The sequence below is a fragment of the Manis javanica genome, chromosome 2 (genome assembly GCF_040802235.1).
Source record: "Manis javanica isolate MJ-LG chromosome 2, MJ_LKY, whole genome shotgun sequence".
Classification (NCBI taxonomy): domain Eukaryota; kingdom Metazoa; phylum Chordata; class Mammalia; order Pholidota; family Manidae; genus Manis; species Manis javanica.
The window spans coordinates 60,423,022-60,443,661 of record NC_133157.1 but is presented as its reverse complement, the minus strand read 5'-3'; the positions used below and the strand labels follow the sequence as shown (position 1 = coordinate 60,443,661).

Below are 20,640 nucleotides of genomic sequence, written 5' to 3'. Positions count from 1 at the left end.
GCCTTCCAGTTCCTTGGCCCATGGCCCATTCTTTTCTTTTTTTTATTATTATTATTTTTATTAAGGTATGATTGATATACACTTATGAAGGTTTCACATGAAAAAACAATGTGGTTACTACATTAACCCATATTATCAAGTCCCCACTCATACCCCAATGCAGTCACTGTCCATCACTGCAGCAAGTTGCCAGAGATCCACTATGTCCCTTCTCTGTGATACACTGTTCTCCCCGTGATCCCCCACACCATGTGTACTAAACATAATATCCCTCAGTCCCCTTTTCCCTCCCTCCCCACCCTCCCTCCCACATTCCCTCCTTTGGTGACCACTAGTTCATTCTTGGAGTCTGTGAGTCTGCTACCATCTTGTTCCTTCAGTTTTGCTTCATTGTTATACCCCACAAATGAGGGAAATCATTTGGCATTTCTCTTTCCTCCACCTGGCTTATTTCACTGAGCATAATGTCTTCCAGCTCCATCCATGTTGTTGCAAATGGTAGGATTTGTTTCTTTCTTATGGCCAAATAGTATTCCATTGTATATATGTACCACATCTTTATCCATTCATCTACAGATGGACACTTAGGTTGCTTCCATATCTTGGCTATTATAAAAAGTGCTGCGATAAACATAGGGGTGCATATGTCTTTTTGAATCTGAGAAGTTGTATTCTTTGGGTAAATTCCAAGGAGTGGGATTCCTGGGTCAAATGGTGTTTCTATTTTTAGTTTTTTGAGGAACCTCCATATTGCTTTCCACAATGGTTAAACTAGCTTACATTCCCACCAGCAGTGTAGGAGGGTTCCCCTTTCTCTGCATCCTTGCCAGCATTTGTTGTTCTTAGTCTTTTTGATGGTGGCCATCCTTACTGGTGTGAGGTGATATCTCATTGTGGTTTTAATTTGCATTTCCCTAATGATTAGTGATGTGGAGCATCTTTTCATGTGTCTGTTGGCTATCTGAATTTCTTCTTTGGAGAACTGTGTCTTCATATCCTCTGCCCCTTTGTTAATCAGGTTATTTGCTTTTTGGGTATTGAGGCGTGTAAGTTCTTAATATATTTTGGATGTTAACCCTTGTTGCATATGTCATTTACAAATATATTCTCCCATACTGTAGGATGCCTTTTTGTTTTGTTGTTGATGTCCTTTGCTGTACAAAACCTTTTTAGTTTGATGTAGTCCCATGAGTTCATTTTTGCTTTTGTTTCCCTTTCTCGAGGAGATGTGTTCAGGAAGAAGTTGTTCATGCTTATATTCAGGAGATGTTTGCCTATGTTGTCTTCTAAGAGTTTTATGGTTTTATGACTTACATTCAAGTCTTTAATCCATTTCGAGTTTACTTTTGTGTATGGGGTTAAACAATAATCCAGTTTAATTTTCTTGCATGTGGCTGTCCAGTTTTGCCAACACCAGCTGTTGAAGAGGCTGTCATTTCCCCATTGTATGTCCATGGCTCCTTTATCATATATTAATTGACCATATATGGTTGGGTTTATATCAGGGCTCTCTAGTCTGTTCCATTGGTCTATGGGTCTGTTCTTGTGCCAGTACCAAATTGTCTTGATTACTGTGCCATGTCCCATTTTTCAGAGTCAACAATGTTGCATCCCTCACTTACTCTTCCACTTTTAAAGCTCCCTGTGATTACATTGGGCCTATCTGGATAATTTTCCCACTTCATGGCCATTAACTTAATCATGTCTGCAAAGTCCCTTCTGCCGTATAAAGCAAACATTCACAGGTTCCTGGTCTTAGGGCATGGACATTTTTGGGGCCCATTATTCTGCCTATCATAGCACTGGAATGTTAATACCTTGACTTTTTGCTCTTCTGTGCCATGCCCTGTTCTAGGCACTAGTTACAGTGGGTATGCAATAAATACAGTATTTCATATATTCTGAGATTACCAGTTTTTTTCATATTAACATCTCTGAAATTAAAATGTGTCTTAAAATTGCTATTGGACTAACTGAAGTTGGGTTCTTTTAGATATTTGAGTTTGCTTCTGCTAAGAACCTGGATTGCCGTCTAACTTGAAGCACTAAAACTTAGGCATTTTAGACCACACAGAGTGTGTGAATTCGTATCTGAAGGTTCTTAGACTGTCCATTGCAGGGTGTATCTTCTTTGTAGTGCATAAAGTGCTGCATTTTACAATTGCTGGTTTATTAGTGTCAATGAAATAAGGTATTTATTATTTTTTTTGAAGAAATGAAATGACTGTATTTACATGCTTTCTTTGTAATCTGTGGCTTCATCACTCTGGAAAGGGAAACTCTGTAGAAGGCCGTTGGCTTTTGTAGTTGCTTTTTGCCCTGGAAACTCTGTTAATTGTGGATACAGTTCAAATCTAGTTGAGAGTAATTGGGGGCAGGATGGGGACAGAATCAGAGCTTTTGGCAGATACTTGGGATGCCTCAAGCATAAGGCCCGTTTTCCTCTCAGGAGTTGCCAAATGCTGGGCTTCTGCTAGGCAGGAGGCTAAAAACTTAAGTAAAAAGCAGAGTGGAATTTTTACCAGTCTAAGAAGACAAACATAGATTTTAGGATCACTGGCAGAGTTGGTCCCACAGAGTATCTTAGTTGACAATTGTGGATGGCTAAAGACAGACGAGTAGACTAAATCTTACCAAAGCCGTAAACTAGCCTCAGCATAGTTGCCCATCAAAATATTAAGCCACCACAGAATCTGCAAAGCAGAAGGTATGTATGTTGGACCTTCGTTAAGGTAAGATAACATCTGAAGCCTTTAATTTTCTATGTGTACTTCCACTACGGAGCCAAAAAGGCTTTGCTACCAAAAGACAGGGCCACATAATCAACCAGAAGATGAAGAACTAACAATAGAAATGGATCCATGGGTGATACTGAAAATTCAAGTTGTCAGACAAGGATATTAATTATGATTAATATGCTAAAAACATGAAAAGAATTTCAACTGAGAATTAGAATCTGTAAGACAATCATGAAGAGTCTAGAACTGAAATACATAGTATCTGAAACTAAGACCTCATTAGATTGGTTTAATAGCAGGTAAGACATAGCAGAAGATAGAATTAGTAAACTCAAAGCCAAGTCAATGAAAAATATCCAAACTGAAACATGGAAAAAATAATGAAACACAGAAAAGACAGCTAGACATGTGGGACTTCATAAAAAGGTATGTATTACATCTATTTGTAGTTCTCAAAAAGGAAAGTGTAGTGTGAAAGCAATATATGAAATATAATAGCTAGAATTTTCTGAAACTATCTGATAAAAAGATAGCAGCTCAGGTTGAAGAAGTTCTGTGAACCCTAAGCAAGATAAATATAAAGAAAACACACACTGGCATATTGGAATAAGGCTGCTGAAAATTAAAGAAAAAAACAATTGGAAGATGACTGACTTTTCACTGGAAACAGTGTAAGCAAGAAGGCAGTAGATTGGCATGTGAAAAACTGATTTAAAAAATTCTTGACTTAGTAATAGATTTCTAATGAAAGTATCCTACAAAAAAAAATAGTCAGAATAATATTAGCCAATCAAACCTGGGAGAATTCAATACCAACAGATCTGCATTAAAAGAAATACTAAAGGGGGGGTTCTTTAAGCAGAAGGTAGGTAATCTCCAATAGAAATATGGAAATACAGTAACAGAGGGAGGACAACTATTTGAGTAAGTGTAACTAAACTGTTTAAAACAATAGTGAAGTTTAAAATATATATAGAATAAAATTATGACAACCATAAAAAAATAGGGGTTGGTAAATGTAGGTGTGATACTGATATGATCAAGAAAGTGGTGAAAGTAAAGTTTAAAGTAGATTGATTTGTTAGGTTTGCATGGCACATTCTCTTTAAAACTACTAAAAATTAATAAAATTGGCAAATTAATAGAGTAAAAATGAAATAATAAAATAATCCAAAAGAAGGCAATCAAAATAAAAGAAAAAAGGTAGGTAAAATTAAAAAACCTATAGTAGAATGGTAGAAACAAACCCAAATGTACCAACCATTATATTAACTTACATGTGAACTAAATACTGTAGTTTTCAAAAAAAATTAAGAGACTGAATTAAAAACAACACCCAGATGCTGCTTAATGAAAGACTCTTTAAACCTGAAGTGACAGAATTTGAAAATATATTGATGGATGGGTTTCTAGCAGGATGACAACAGCATAGATTTTTTAATCTCTCTAGATGTCCTTATAAGAACATACAGAGCAACTAAAATATCTAATCTAAAAACTAATGGGCAACATCTACAACCTTCAGGGTAATGTGGTATCCCCTACAAATAACAGAAGAGCTGGTGGGATAAACAACTGAAAGCTACAAGACCTGTGGTATCAGTCGGTGTGCAAGAGAAAAGAGAACTTAACCACAGATATATGATGGATCCAAGAATTGTAAAATAATAAATTAGCTCACAAAGCTATTTTGAGATAACAGCTATGGTGGCCGTCTTTCAAAACTGACCTCCAGTGATTGCCCGCCAGTAAACAGAACCTCGTGTAGTTCCCTCCCACATTTTCTAGGGTTGCTCTGTGTGACCAACAGAATATGGCAGAAGAGATGGTATACCACTTCTGAGGTTCAGTTATAAAAACATTGAAGCTTCCACTTTGGACTCCCTAAGAGCATTTCCTCTGAGGAAAGCCTGCTACCATGTTGTGGGGATTCAGACAGCCTGTTGGTCTTTCCCCATTTGAGCTTTTAGATGAGACTGCAACCCTGGTCAACAGCTTGAGTGAAACCTCCTGAAAGATCTTGAGCCAGAACTGTCCAGCTAAGCTGCTCCCAAATTCCTGATCCACAGAAATTATGAGGTAATTTTTGTTTTAAGCTGCGAGTTTCAGGGTGATTTGTTATGTAGTAGTAGATAATAAATTTAGCAACTGAAGCTAGAAGGGGTATGGACCCCAGTTTGGTTGAGTACAAGCAGTTTGCAGTAAGGCCTAAAAGGGAATTAGAGTCATATGAACTCTCAAAATTAGGTAATGCTAAAAAGCCCCATTTTGAGAAGAAACTACAGGGGCTACAATTCAAATTTAGTAGGACAGGGATAATAAAAGAAAAAAGCATTAGTTAAGGAGAATGAGCCAAGAGATTTAAGAAAGTAAGCTTCCATAGTGTCTTGGGAAAAAAAACCTCTTTGAAGCGTAGTTTATATAAGTGACATGTATATTTTAAGCGAATATTGGCAAGTGTATATACCCATGCCACCACTGTAATCCAGATCCAAAACATTTTCGTCACTTTAAAAAGTTCCTCTGGGTTCCATTAAAGTCATTATCACTACCATCAGCATCTGCTTTCTGTCAGATTAGATTCTAGCCCCCATAGTTTTGAATACTTCTCCAAAAAGCAACAACAGAGTGAGCTCTTAAGAGAGCTCTATGGCTGTGCACTAGCAAAAGTAAGTGAAATTACACCCTCTACAGGTTTGAGGAAATTAATTTTATTAAAAACAAGCAAAAGAAAAGTGTTGATGTCAAAATCCATACTAAATTTGAAGAAAAAGAAAAAACCAGGATAGCACCCTTACAAGGAAAGTTTCCAGAAAAGACATTCATGAGTCAAGAAAAGGTGAGCCAAGGATTTAAAGTCTAGCCAAACTAGCCTTCAGTGTAAAGGCTGGCCACAAACTGTCGCTAGCTTAATAGGACTAGGTTAGGTATTCTCATGAATGCTTTTGGAGAATCTTCTAGAGAACTAGCTTCATACCATCAAGGAAGAGAATTTGACATAGTGACAAACATTAAAAATATTTCTACATTTAGAAGCAGGACTAAAGGAGATACAAAAGAGAAAGTATATAATGGTTATGTGGTCTGACATTGTAGATATAACTAATGCATGGGAAATATAGAAGAAATTTCAACTATTCTCAGTGATCATAATGACAACTGGTGATAATGTGAAATAAAGAAGTAGCATAGCATTGTAATTTAGATATTTCTAGTGTCTTTGAGAACTAGAATTTTCTGCTGGAGGAAAAAGGAGAAGCATATGTAATTGTTTTTTTAAAAGAGTAAAATTACCCTTTAGCCTGAATTTGAACAGAAAGTATTTGTATGAACTCATGAGTTATTTTGTGCATGTGTTAATGTGTGTGTTTGCATTTTGTAGCTCTGTCCCCTAAAAAAACCTAGAAACAGTGGTCAATCCAGTTGTAGTAATTTTCTAGTGCCTAAACTGTGGTCTTCAAATAACATTTCCACCTAAAGAAATCAGGCTTACTTGTAGATAGGACTAGGACTCCAGGCTAGAGGCAGAAAATGTACAAGATGAACTTGGAACATCTTGTGTTAAGAATAACAAGGAAGCCCACAAAGACTAAATAATTGTCAGAAAGATTTGGGAGTCAACTGAAGATCCCATGGGCCAAAAATAAGACAATTTGAGCATCAACATGGAAAATAGCTGCAGTGGATTGAAACATATATATGCGAATTCCTAGTAATATAGAGGCTCACTGGTCATCTACATAGGATGTTAGAGAACTGTTTCTTTAAAAAAAAAAATCTACATTTGTCACTGAGTCACCAAATAGTTGACAGGTCAAGTTTCTCTGGAATTCTAGTAAGTAAATGAGCAGGGAAAGATAGAACTTGAATATCAACATTTACCAATCCCCGGTGAATTAGTAAATCTAGGCATTGAGCATCTGTGGCTGCTGTTATCATAGGAAAAGACAACTATACTATTCCTGATGGAGTAGACCTACAAATAGTTCCACCAAAAAATGAACGTGGATTTGATTAAATATTTCTTAATGCAAGGCCTGGCAATTTTGTTCTGTAATGGGTCAGATTGTAAGTAGTTTAACTTCGGTGGCCAGATGGTCTCTACTGTCACAACTACTCAACTCTGCTGTTGTAGCACAAAACCAGCTATTGAGAATATATAAGCAAGTAGGTGTAGCTATATTCCAGTAAAACTTCCTTCACAAAAACAGGCAGTGAACCAAGGTTTTTAAACCGCCACTCCAGATCCAATCATCAAGTTACTAAAAATATACACAACAGAAAAACACTACACTTTGGGAATGCAAATATCAAAGTCAAGATATAGGAATTTATTACAGAACGAATGATGGGAGTTCTTCAACAAATTGCGGAGAAGAAAGAGATCACAGGAATTTATAAATGAGAGTCTTTTAAAACAGGCAAAACTTTATATCCTATGCTTAGGGAGGCAGACAAGTGGTAAGACTGAAGAAAATTAAGGTAAACACAAGTCTTGGAAGTGAGTAAAAGAGGATGTGATTGGGAGGGAGCATGTCAAGGGGTTCTGAAATAGTTCTGTCTACTGTCATGGTTGGGGAATACAAAGATGTGTGTCTTATGATTGGCTAAACTGTACGTTTATCCAGTTTTCTGCATTTATGTATATTTGACATTAAATGTTTTAAACGAAAAGATGAAAAGATGGAAGAAATCAAGCAAATTCTAACCAAAAAATTAAATACTTTTGATACAGAATGTATTTCTAGAGATAGAGATATTTTGTAAGAAGATTTAAGAATCATAAATCTGTGTGCATCCAGTAACATAAGCTTCAAACATATAAAGCAAGGGTTCACAGATTAAAAGGAAATAATAAATGCACACAGTAGGAAACTTAGAAGCATATGCAGACAGGTATAAATTGCATCTACGAAAAATGTGGCTCAGTATTTGAAAGACTTCTTTTTAATGAGTTCTTTTTGCCTAGAAATTGACTGTTTATTGGAAATATGTTTAAATCTTTGTTTAAATTAAATTTTAAGTTTATAAGATAGGTATCTTCTTGACAGATAATCTAAGTGAAGTACCCCAGTTTTTTTCCTAACATTACACTAAAGTTAACATTTAACTTTGAATATTGATAACTACTCACTATTCAACTTTGTTCTGTTGCAAACAATAACTCCAAGTGATTGGAATAGCTGTAATCCCAATTTATAAATAGACCAAGGTCAGTGAGCTTCCAAAATGGCTCAATTATTTGCATATGGTTTAGATTTTGCTAGCAGAAATTAACCTTTCTTCCTTTTTTAAACAGGGGTTCTGAAGGAAAATTAAATGACTGCCAGATAACATTTGTAAATGAAATCTTCAAGATTGAAAGACCTGGAGCCCATCCTCTTTCATTGGCAGATGGAAAGTTTTTAAGTACGGATTTTTCTTAAGACTTCAGACAACATATATGTACATGATTGGCATTTTAACTGCCCAGTAAAAACTTTTGAGGAAGTATAAAACCCCAGACCATACAAACTTATTTTCAAGACAGTGGTTTTGATCTCCTTTGTTGTCATTTGTTTAATGGATTTCTCTCAAATGATAAAATTTGTTTTCAAAGAAATATTTTCTCGTGATTTTATTGCCTTTTTTTTTTTTTTTTACAGTTTTCTCTTATTACAGACCCTGTCCATACAAAAAAACCCATTTCAGCAGTTTTAAGGCCATTCAGAATTCATCTTTAATAGTGAGACATTTTTATCTCCATAGACCCTGAGAAGAATAATGCTGGTTGAGCCTTGAATTTCTGGGAGGCAATAAATGAGTTTTATATAATCATTGGACTATAAGAATGTAGTCCTACTTCTTCATTGTACACATTTTATTTGCTTAATATAATACAGCTAGCTGGTAACAAGTATGACTAGATTTTAGGTCTTTTCATTGTTGGTTCAGTTATCTTTCAAAATAGGTTAGTGTCTTAATACTCTTAATTCTGAATTTTTTTGTGAGGAGCAATCCATTGGCTTTATGGCACATGTCAATATCTAGGATATTCTGGAAAACAAATACTTAAGACTAAAAGGGTCCTGCCTAAACTCTTACCACAGTTGTGCAAGATTAGGACAAAACCTTTAACATACCAGTAAGTAGATTTTCATGTTAACATTGAATGGTCTTAAGCCGTTCTCTTTTTTTGAGGCTGCAGTGCTAATATATTTAAATTTGAATTAACTTTAAGTCATAGTTTGACTACTTGTATGGTTATATCCCAGAAATAAAGGCAACTTGATGTGTAAACCTGTTAAGTAACTTAGTAGTTCTCAGTAAACCACAATGCAAAACCAAGGTTGATTAGATTTTTCTCGTGTCTGTTCTCTCCCACTCATGGTATATTATCTATATGCATGTATTTCTCTCTTGTGCCTAATGCTAATCATCTTTTAGCTACTCACCTTTGAACTTGTATATAAGAAAACCATTTCATAGCCATAGCCAGACTGCCACTGATTAGATCAGTCTCCAAACCAAAATTCTTAACATGCCTTTTGCATTTCACATCTCTTGTGTGTCCATTACTTACATGTTGTCACAGCTACCTTAGCAGAAGTAAAACAAAATTGTAATCTTGCATTTGTTGACAAGAATGTAGGCAGTGATCAGTCAGAAAGTACTAATCAGCAGCAGCCTTCTCCTTTGTTCTCGTTTGTCAAGTAGTGCTTCCCATTTCCTTTTTATTCTTAGATCAGCTCTGATGTGAATTTTCTCAATGTATTGAGAGTATAAAACTAAATTCAAACAATATAGAACTCAGATCATCACATTAGCAATATATGTCATTCTTCTAGACATGGTCCTATATAATTCATCTTTGTGTATTTATACAATTCATTTCCTTTTAAGTCTCCAGTTTCCTTTTTGAATTTAATATACCTGTCCACCTCTGTATTAAATTTCTTGTAAATTTATTTTTCTTAAAATCTATCCAACTATTCCTCTTTTCATTGGCATTTAAATTTAACTTTTGGGATTATGAACATTAAGACTTTTTGTGTACAGTTGTATATTTTTAAAATTATAAGGGAGTACTTTGGCAAAAGGTGTTTGGATTTGGGTGGGAATGCAGGGGGGCCAAACACAATGAATGGTACCTTTTACTTGCCAGAATTTTAAATGGATTTACAAGATTAGAAATGTCACTTCTGTTACTAAAAGAGCATGTATGGGTATCAAAATGGGCTTGCTAATCCCTAACAGCCCTCCCCTTCCTATTGCTCACCCAAGGAAGGTTTGAATATGCAGAATAGATAGTACCTATGCTTGAAAGCAATATAATATTGTATATTAACTATACTTCAATATCAAAAAAATAAATGTTACCTAACAGTTCCATTTATTTAATAGTTGGTTTCAAATAACTTTGTTTGGCAGAATATTATATTTCCCTTAAAATTTGAAGATATGGTGCCCCGGTGAGTTAACTACATAGTCCCTGGGCATATTGGTACACATTTGGGGAACTGTGGGTCTAGTCAACAAGAATTTTTAAGTCAAAATTACACATAACTGTCATGGTTGCAGGTAATTAATGCCTGCATATGCCTGGGCTTCATCCCTGAAATATTGACTCATAAGCCTAGAGTGAGGCTCAGGCATTTATTCTTTTTTTTTTTAAGATGCTATAGAATCATTGTCTTCTCTGTATATACTGTCTTCCCATGTCAGGCATTTATTCTTAAAGTCCCATACTTGATAATTCCTTAAGGTTCCTTTCTCTTCATTAAAAAAGCTGTATGCTTATTTTCATATGCTTTCCTTTATAGGTTTATAGATATAAAAATGATATGACTGGGCTTGCTATAATTTTGTTCTTAATAGGGAAAAATGACCCTGAATGTGACTTTTGTGGTGGAGACCCAGATAAGAAATGCCATTCCTGCTCCTGTCGTGTATGTGGTGGAAAACAGGAACCCAACATGCAGCTTCTATGTGATGAATGTAACATGGCCTATCATATATACTGCCTGAATCCACCTTTGGAGAAGGTCCCTGAAGAAGAATACTGGTATGATTATCAGGGTTTTTTTTTTTAACATGTTAAGAATTGAATGTGAAATGACGTATTTGAAACACCAGAGGTAGATTTTGAAAGCTACATAGTGTGTATTAAAGTGCTTAAAATTTTATAACCAAGGTTATTTGGCATTAATAACCTTTATTTGATTATTACAACAGCTTCTGAGCTGGTCTCTAGCTCCATTTTTTAATTCCCTCTGGTCACTGCTCCAATACTGAAGCCTGTTCTTTCAAAAATGCAAATCTAATTGTGTTACTCCTTTTTTCAGAGGTTGTATGTTGCCCTGCAGGGCCCTGCACAATATTTTAAAGTTATTTTCCCAGCTATATCTCTTATAGGTTTCCTTTTCCATTTCCCCAATACTGTACATTCTAGCCAGATTATCTTTCAGCTTCTTAAGTCATATTCTTTCTGTCCTCTAGGCTTTTACACTTGACACATTTTCTTCCTGGAAACATTGTCTTCTTTGCTTAACTTCAGGTTTTCACTTAAGTATGACTTCATCTAGGAAGCTTTTGTGGATCCTACTACTTTAGGTGCACCTATTATGTTCTGTAGTTCTTAATAGTTACTAAATACTTGCATATGCTAGATGCTAACAAAGTGCTTTATGTGGATTATCGTACTTAATCCTATGAGTAGAATAGGCACCAAAGTTAAATCTACTGATTAGTATTAGTTACAAAAGAAATAATTACAAAAACGTGGGGAAAATGTGCCCCAAATTATAATGAACTTTTAAATGTTCCATTAAGGATTTTTTTCTTTTTAAACTGGGTTGTCGTACTAGCATGGAGGGTTTAAGTTTGAGGGATGACATCCTCAGAAACAGTAACATCACAGTTCGATAACTGGTATCATCATGAGTGATAGACTTGTTTTCTGTTCCTTTGGTCTCTCCCCACCTGTTGGGAAGGTTGCTAACTGTTAAAAAAAACCTCTAGTAGGGGTGGGAAGAGAATGGAAGGAATATAATTTCTCCTTTTACCCCCTACAACTACCTTGCGTGGTCACAGCCCAAATTTCACTATCACCAGGAAGTATATTTTTAAGTCTCATATTTTCCTTCTCGTTTGTTCTTGTGGATGATAAGTTCCCACCTCTCTAAAATGTAAACCCTTCTACCTGCTCTCACAGTTCTGTATATTCTTTTGCCTTTTCAGGAACTTCAGTCCTGGAGTTAATTCTTCTCCCAAATTGCCTTACTGGATCATTCTCAGTAGTATCCTAGATTCTCTAGAGTTCACACACACACACACACACGCACGCACGCACGCACGCACGCACGCACGCGAACCTGTCTCTTGATCCCATTTCTCCCACCAGCTGCCTATCCCATTTCTGTTCTCTTCATGACAAAGCTTCTGAAGAACTATCTCCACAGACTATTTCTATTTCCTCTCCTCCCTTTCATACCTCAGCACTCCAATCTGCCTTTCCTTCCTACTACTACACTGTATCTGCTTATGTTAAACTCAGAAACATTCTGTGTTGCCAAACCCAATGGTCAGTTCTAAATCCTCTCCTTACTCATATTGCTCAGTTGCTCTCTTTTTATAGGTTCTATGTCTGATACCATATGATCTAATTTTCCTCCTACTTCACTGGCCTTTTCTTCTTAGTCTCTTGTTAGTTTTTTCTCCTTTGCCAGATTTCAGACTTTCCCAAAGCACTACGTAAACTTGTTTTCTCTCTTGGCTGCTTGTTCCTTAGATGACCTTACCTAGTCATGAGACTTTAAATACAAAACTAATAGTTCTGAATTTGTATCTTCAGATCTAATTTCTCCCCTGAGTTTTATATTCCTTCATTCAACTGCTTACTTGATCGGAATCACAAAATTAGTTGGGTGGAGATCTTGATATCCACAAACATGCTCACTAAAATACTTCTCTCCTAAACTTCAGCACATAAAATCATTTGATTTGTTCAGGCCAAAAAGCTAAACTTCATCTTTGATTCCCTCTTTGCCCCCCTCACAAACTCTATATCTAATAATATATGAGCAGATACTGTCACTTCTCCATAATCTTTCTGTCCCCTCATCCCTCAGTTCAAATCACCATCTCTTCCCTGGACTTTATATAAACACCTAACTAGTTTCCTTGCTTTGACATTGCCTACCAGCTATCCCTTATCCTTAGCAGACCACTGATTTTAAGTCCTTAATCAGGTTACTGTCCTGTTTAAAACTCCCTAATGTCTTTCTATTTCACTTAAAAGCTTAGGCGCTTGCCATCTATGACCTGTCCCGTGCCTACTCATTTACTAAACTTCAGCTATACCCTTTATGTTCTTCAAAGCATACCATTTCTGCTTAGGCCTCAGGACTTTCATGCAGAATATTTCTTTGGAATGCCTTCCCTGGCTTCTTACTACTGCATATTGATCATAAACATTTTCCCCCAGCCCCAAATTAGTGGCTTGCATGTAGGAAGTTCTGAACAAACCTGATGAAGGAATTAAGCCCAGGGATGTTTGAAGGATAGAATAAGAAGACTGTCTTAGATTACTCTGTGGAGGATCTCTACATTCATATCAAGATGCTTCACTCCACCTGGGACTCCTTAATCTTAAATCATCTTCTTTACTATTTGAAATCATGTCTGTATATTTAATCCCTGAACTCATTTTCTTTTCAGACAGAGATAATACCTGCTTTAACCATAGATCTCTGATAAAATACAGTCTTTATTAGAACAAATTTAATTTCTGGAAGCTTTCCTGATTTTAATTAGAAGGGTTTTACTTGATAGTATTTATTGCCTTTTCATACATAATTTCATCTTGAATTTGTCTCTGTGTTTCACTGCCTAACTTACTCAGATTCAGGGACTGAATTATTTACATTTTTCTTTCCTATAGTACTAACCAAGATATCTCATAATTAGGTAGGCATAATTGACTAGTGGGGATAGGCATTGTCATTGCTCTAAAGGCCACATATAATACATAATTATGAATGGAAAATACAGATACACCTAATAATGGGGGTAGTGGACAGTAGATCTTTGTTAGAATATTTCCAAAGTTTCCATTCCTTGGTGACACAAGAATAGTCCCATGTCATTCTATGGATATATTTTGCTTCTTAGATTTGATTTAAGGCAGCTTATAATGATATGCAGGTTACATTAGTGTGACCAATTACAAATAGGCTAAAGGACAAGCAAGTACAGGGAAATAAAATTAAGCTGTGGATAAGGCTAATATAAACAAACATCCTTGAATCCTGTATGCTTGTAATAGACTATATATTTTTGACTGAAAATTCTGGTAACGAGTTTAAACAAGGAGATTCATCAGTTGCATAGCTCAATCTAGAATTGTCTTGTTTTAGTTTTCTTTTGATGATAATCTAGAATCGTCTTGTTAGAGTCAATCTAGAATCGTCTTGTTTTAGTTTTCTTTTAATGATAACTTAAAATGAATGACTTCTGTTCTCAGGGTTAGTGGTAAGGTTCATGGTGGCATTTGAACTGGATGGCTTTGTGTGGCTTTTGAACTGAATTTGAGATTTTATATTAATAATCTTTTAAGTTCTCTTAAAAGAATGATGGGTTTTTTTTTTTTTTGCCTTTCCTAACTATATAAATCTTTTGAGAAGTTTAATACTTAAATGCCAGCTGAAGCTCTATAATATACACCAAGTAATACATCATAAAACTTGTTCTAACCTAGAAAGGCCACAATTCTGTTGTTGGCTTTAATATGGTTTTACCAAAATTTCTTTTTTTCTTTTAAAGGTATTGTCCTTCCTGTAAAACTGATTCCAGTGAGGTTGTAAAGGCTGGTGAAAGACTCAAGATGAGTAAAAAGAAATCAAAGATGCCATCAGCTAGTACTGAAAGCCGGAGAGACTGGGGCAGGGTAAAGAAAGTTTCCTTTTCTTCCCAATTAGAACATTTATTACTGTAATGCAACTTATAAAGTTCCAATACCAATAGCAGTGATGGTATAAATGATACTTTTAACTGTCAGAAATATTAACAACTATTTTTCATCATAAACTCTTAACTTTTATATTACAATTGTTAATTATATATTTAGTCATATAAATTGTTATACTGTTAATCATATAAATAGTTGGGTTTCTATTTTATTCACATTTTATCAGAACTAAGGACTTTCTTTAAGATTTAATGTAACTGATTTCTCAAACAGTTTGCTCTGTAACTTACAGGGAATGGCTTGTGTTGGTCGCACTAGAGAATGTACTATTGTTCCTTCTAATCATTATGGACCTATTCCTGGGATTCCTGTTGGATCAACTTGGAGATTTAGGGTTCAGGTATGTTTTATAATGGCTTAGTTGAGAGGGTAAAATCAGGTATAGTTCAAATTGTAGCAATGTTATTGTCTAATGATCATAAATGGACTAACCAGCTAGTATCACATGGCATTCGGTTTTTAGAATGAAAGATTTTCTGTTGAATGTTTAGACGTCCCCATTGCTTGACAGAAAAACATGGAATTAGGCACCAGCTCTGCCTCTTCATCACTTTGTTTTACTGTTCTGTTAGAATTAAAGCAGTTAATATTACTGTTAAGTTTTCTAAATAATTTTCTTGTTAAGAATTTAATACTTCAAATACTAAATTTTTTTCTTTAGGTCATGTGGTAAAGTTCTCATTTAATGTCATTGAACTCCTAAAACTCACTTTAGGTATTTTGGGGGGGGAGGGGGCCTTATCCTCTTGTAAAAATGTTAAGATATTGCTCAGAGGAAGTAACAGATAATCCAAGGATAAAATTACTTCTTTTTTCCTTTTGAAGAAGACTACTGTATTTAGGAAATTTCTTCTTCAGAAAGGTAGTTTTATTATCATGGAAAACTTGATGTGAAAACAAAAAACCTGTTAGGTAAAGCAGTTTCCAAACACAGGATTCTGAGCTTTAAATAGGAGCTGAGTGGCCCTGGTGCTTAGACCACCGATAACATTTTTAAATTAATATAATACATGCATGTATCTTGAAAAGTTAAATACTAGAATATGATTAATATTTTAAAAACCTACCCTCTTCTAATCTCCATTTTTTTCCTCAGACATCCACTTTAAAGTTTTATTTCTTCTGGATTTACTGCCTTATTTCTAAATAACATGGCTTATACTGCTTTTGTCTTCATATTTTAGTTTTACTAACTTTTTTCTATGGAAGATGAGCATTTAATTTAACACTCACAGTCTGTTCTTCCATTCTTGGAATAGTTATATCATAATTTTGGCTGAATCAGTATTCAAGATTTATATCATTATGACTGCATCTATAAACACAGTAAAAATACTATAAATAAATACAATATAATAAAACCAAATACAAAAAAAAGTGTATTTTAATTGACTTGTTTTTTGTTTGTTCATTGTTTGTATACTTGTCACTAATTCATTCCCAAACTCAGACTCTAAAAGCCCCCTTTATAAGGTCTTGGATGATTTTGAGGTTGTTGGCCTGAGTAACTAGAAGGATGAATTGCCCTTTTAGGAAGTGGGGAAGACTCAGAACAGATTTATTTTTATCAGGGTTGATGAGGTTGGGAATCGAGTGGTCCTGTCTTCTGAAGGACCTGATGTGTTCAAGGCCAAAATCCTGGTTGTGTTGCTCTTCTCAGCTTCTCATTGGCTTCTGATGTGCTTCTTCCCTAGTCCACTAGGTGGGCTGGGATTTCAGCTTCCTTTCCTCTGCTAAGAACAGTTACATGATAAAGATGAATTAGTATATTTCTCTCAGGGAATTTTAAGTATGTGAAGAAGTGGCATTGTTTCAGTCAGAATTGAAAAAGTATGGGGAAAAAACAGTAGGCCATTGAAGTAGTAGAATAGCATGAGTAAACTAAGCAAATGGGTAGTAGCATATTTGGGTAATGTTGAGTAGTTTTGGTTCAAACATATGGGCTCCATGAAGGAGAAGCTGGAGATAAGGCTGGGAAAGAACATAGGAAGCAGATTGAGAGAGACTAATGTGTAATCTTTAATTTGGGCTTGATATACTATAAGACTATCTAATATATTTTAAGCAGTTGAATATTCAAAGCAGATTTTTTTCTTTAAAGGATCATTCTGTTTGTGATGGATAGAATGGATTTGGAGGAACAAAACTGGAGGTAGAGAAAAAGGCTGTTTTAAGCATTCATGAGTCTAACAGCAGCGGAAGTTCGGGAGATTTAGGAGATCAGGTCAACAGTAATTGTTGCCAAAAGGGATGGAAGAATGAAGGAAAAGAATGAGGTTAAAACAACTCTTGCCATTTTGACTTGTCCAGGGAACAAACAGTGCCATAATCAAAAATGAGATAAGAAGGGAGATCTAGAGCACTGATAGTAAATTCTTTTCTACCTGAATTGAGCTGCAATTACCAATAGACATAAGATAGGATTATTTAATTATTTTGAAACTCAGAATTCTAGGCCTAAGCAGTTTTAAGAGTCATCAATCAGCTCAGTACCTAAGGGATATATAGTTAGAAGTGAAGTCAGTGAGTAGAAGATAGACCTTTGGGTGACACTCAGTTCTTAGTTGGAGGCTTTTAGGATCTAATACAATATGTGAAAGCATTTTGTAAGTATAATTTCATCAACTGTTCAAAGGTATTTTGAGACTTATTTCTTTCATAGGTGAGCGAAGCGGGTGTCCATAGACCCCATGTGGGTGGAATTCATGGTCGAAGTAATGATGGGGCTTATTCTCTTGTCCTGGCTGGTGGATTTGCGGATGAAGTAGTAAGTTCTAATACAACCTTGTTCTTTAGAACCTGTCATGGTCATTCGTTAAAATACCGAAGGTTTGTGTAGGGTATACCAAATACCATCTCTTCTTAGCATGGTTTTCATGTTGAAGTGGCCAGTTCTATATAAGCTACAGGGTAAATCAATTGGCAGTCTTTAATCTTTGCGTGTACTGATTTGATTTACATAGACATGTAGTAACTGATAATTGGAGTGAAAATACATTCTCTACAGAGCCTATTGCTTTAAAATTAAACTTACGATTTTGGGACAATTGCAGGTTGACATGCGACATTAGAAATACCATAGAGATCTCTCTGCCTTTTACCCATTTTCCCACAGTGGTAGCATCTTGCAAAACTTTACTACAGGATATTGACTGATACATTCAGGACACTGAACATTTCCTTTACCACTAGGGTCCCTTCCTGTTGCCTTTTTATAGCCACGTCTACTATATCTGCTCCCCCAACCCTTGACAATTCTCAAATTGTGGCATGTATTAATAGTTCAGTTTTTATTGCTGAGTAGTATAGCCCATGATATAGGTGTGTGGCAGTTTGTTTAACCATTTACATGTTGAAGAATATCTGGGTTGTTTTGGTTTGGGGCTATTATAAAGCTTCAGTAAGCATTTGTGTAAAGGTTGTTTTTTTTGTAAACAAGTCTTCATTTCTCTGGAATAAAGGCCTAAAAGTGCAATTGCTGGATTTTATGGTAATTAACATGTTTAATTTTTTAAGAAACTGCCAAGCTGTTTTCAAGAGAGACGGTGCCACTTGCATTCCTATTAGTAGTGTATGAGTGATCCAGTTTTGCAACCTCGCCAGCATTTGGTGGTGGTGCTTTGTTATAGCCATTCTGCTGGGTGTGTGGGGATATCTCATTGCGGTTAATGACATTTCCCTAAAGGCTGATGTTGGACTTGTTTTATTTGCTATTTGCTATGTGTATAAACTCTTGGTGGTATGGTGGTTTATCTGTCTATTCAGGTCTTTTACCTTTTTTCTAATTGCGTTTTTTGTTTTTTTACTGTTTATTGAATATATACTTTGCAGGTATTTTTTCCCATTCTCTTTCATTTGCTTGCTTTCATGGTATATCATAATGATTTAGAGTAGCCATGGAAAGCTGCAAATGTATGTTTTCAAGGTAGAAAACCATGCCATCTTAATGAAAGGCAAATTTGGCAGTACATTTACATTAGTATGGCAAAGGAAACTGAAAATGGAAATACCCAGGTTAATACTTTGAGTACCCCTTTAATGTGCATATTTTGAAGCTATGATCTTGAAGTGTTTTTCAGAAATAGGAATGCTATACAGTTTATTATAGTCAGCCCCTAGAATTTTCTTTATGGCTCTGTAAGAAGACAAACCAACTGAAAATTAGAGTCTCTTTGCCATATGTTTTTAGCACCTGGCCAATTGTATTTGATCTGGGCTTTCAAATTTGTGTGGACCAAATCTATTTAACTCCAGTAAAATTCAGTTTCTCCATGTGTAAAATAGAAAAAATAGTGTCATGATTTTATATCATAAAGTTATTGATATTAAATGAGATAATTTATGGAGTTGTGGCCATATAACAAGAATTCAGAGGTACAGCTTAGTGGAGCATGGGCTAGAAGATACAACAAATTTAGGCTGATTATTTTTCCAGAGGAAAATTCTGAGCTCTGACAGTCTGGCAATTCTTTTTTTCCTGATGATAATTAGAAGTGTTTGGTGATGTAAAGATTGAAGTGTAAATGAGTTAATGACAGAATTTTTAAACTATTCTTACTTGATTATTTTGCTCATGAAGAATAATCAGAAATGTTTTTGTTCTTCTGTTTTAAACATATTTAGCTTAGGCTTTCCCTATTAAATAGCTCTCCAAGTCCCCACTACTTTTTACTTTACAACACTCCCACAATTACAGTGTTTGTGAGGCTAGTTTATGTAACATATTCCTTTAGTATATTTTTTTCACATCTAGGAGATATACAACTTACAGTTTCAAGTTCTTTTCTAACTTTCATTTTAATGTTAAGCGATTATTTTACCTGAATGTAATTTGAGTGAACCCATAGAGTATGAAATATCAAACACTTAGCATACTGTTAGGATTTTGAACTTAAAATTTAGCAGCAAACATGGGTGCAGTGTAAACTGCTGTTGGAAAATCAGTTATGGAGTATTTATTTAAGTGGTAAAGAACCTACAAGCTAATATTGGTAAAGGTATTCTGATAAAATTGAATTAAATGAAACAATATTCCCAGCCCATATAGGCCCTATTTCATTAACATTTTATAGATTATTTTATTGGATATATAATATGAGAATAGCCATGTTTGGAGGTATTGGAAACTGTAACTTTAAAATGAAATCTTTAGGTCAAGTGATAAAACTTGAAGGTATAGTGCATACAAGATTGTGTTTAAATTTTGCCTTATTTTGGTATATATCTTGAGGGAACATGTTAATTCATAATAATGTTCTGTAAACGAAGAAATTATCGTTGGGTTTAGGTGTGTTAATGCTGAAAATCTTCTCCTTCAGGACCGAGGTGATGAATTCACATACACTGGGAGTGGTGGTAAAAATCTTGCTGGCAATAAAAGAATTGGTGCACCATCGGCTGATCAAACATTAACAAACATGAACAGGTACTCTTTGTTGTTAGAGTTTGTGAAGACTATTTTGAATTTGGGCTTTGTATCACAGTTTGGTTATGGGACTGTAATTGGTAGCTTAGACTACAGAGGAGAATCTTAAATTGAGAGTTAAAGATCTAAAATTAAAATCTCATTACCTCATATGACTTTGCAAGCATTGTAACATTTCTTCATTTTGTTATTTTTAAAATGATGTAATTTCCAGTTGTAATGTATATGCTTTGCATTTGAAAACATGTTGAAACATTTGAAGGAAAGGAGCCTATAAATTTAAGTGCAGTTGAGGACCAGGTGGCTTACCTATTTCACCAAAGGTCAAAGTTATATTTTACTCAACATAGATTTACCTTTTAAAGTGACAAACTTCTTTTTAGAGGAGACTCAATAGGGTTAAGTTTGGGAGCCACGTGTATGCATATAAATGAAATGTCAGATAACTTACTCGGAACTGCACTCAAGAT

At 35.1% G+C, this 20,640-nt stretch overlaps 1 protein-coding gene across 9 annotated transcripts in view; it reads left to right on the top strand.

Annotated features, from left to right (window-relative positions):
* UHRF2 (ubiquitin like with PHD and ring finger domains 2) overlaps positions 1-20,640 on the top strand; it is a 97,462-nt gene that overhangs the window by 37,068 nt on the left and 39,754 nt on the right. For all 9 annotated transcript variants that reach the window (XR_012127731.1, XR_012127732.1, XM_037019053.2 and 6 more), the window contains exons 5-10: positions 8,038-8,147; positions 10,596-10,782; positions 14,541-14,664; positions 14,978-15,085; positions 17,408-17,512; positions 20,064-20,170. Coding sequence is in view for 7 of the 9 variants with exons in the window: in XM_037019053.2 (XP_036874948.1) it covers positions 8,038-8,147; positions 10,596-10,782; positions 14,541-14,664; positions 14,978-15,085; positions 17,408-17,512; positions 20,064-20,170 (741 nt within the window). In the remaining 2 variants the exon portion in view is untranslated. The remainder of the gene's footprint in view (positions 1-8,037; positions 8,148-10,595; positions 10,783-14,540; positions 14,665-14,977; positions 15,086-17,407; positions 17,513-20,063; positions 20,171-20,640) is intronic.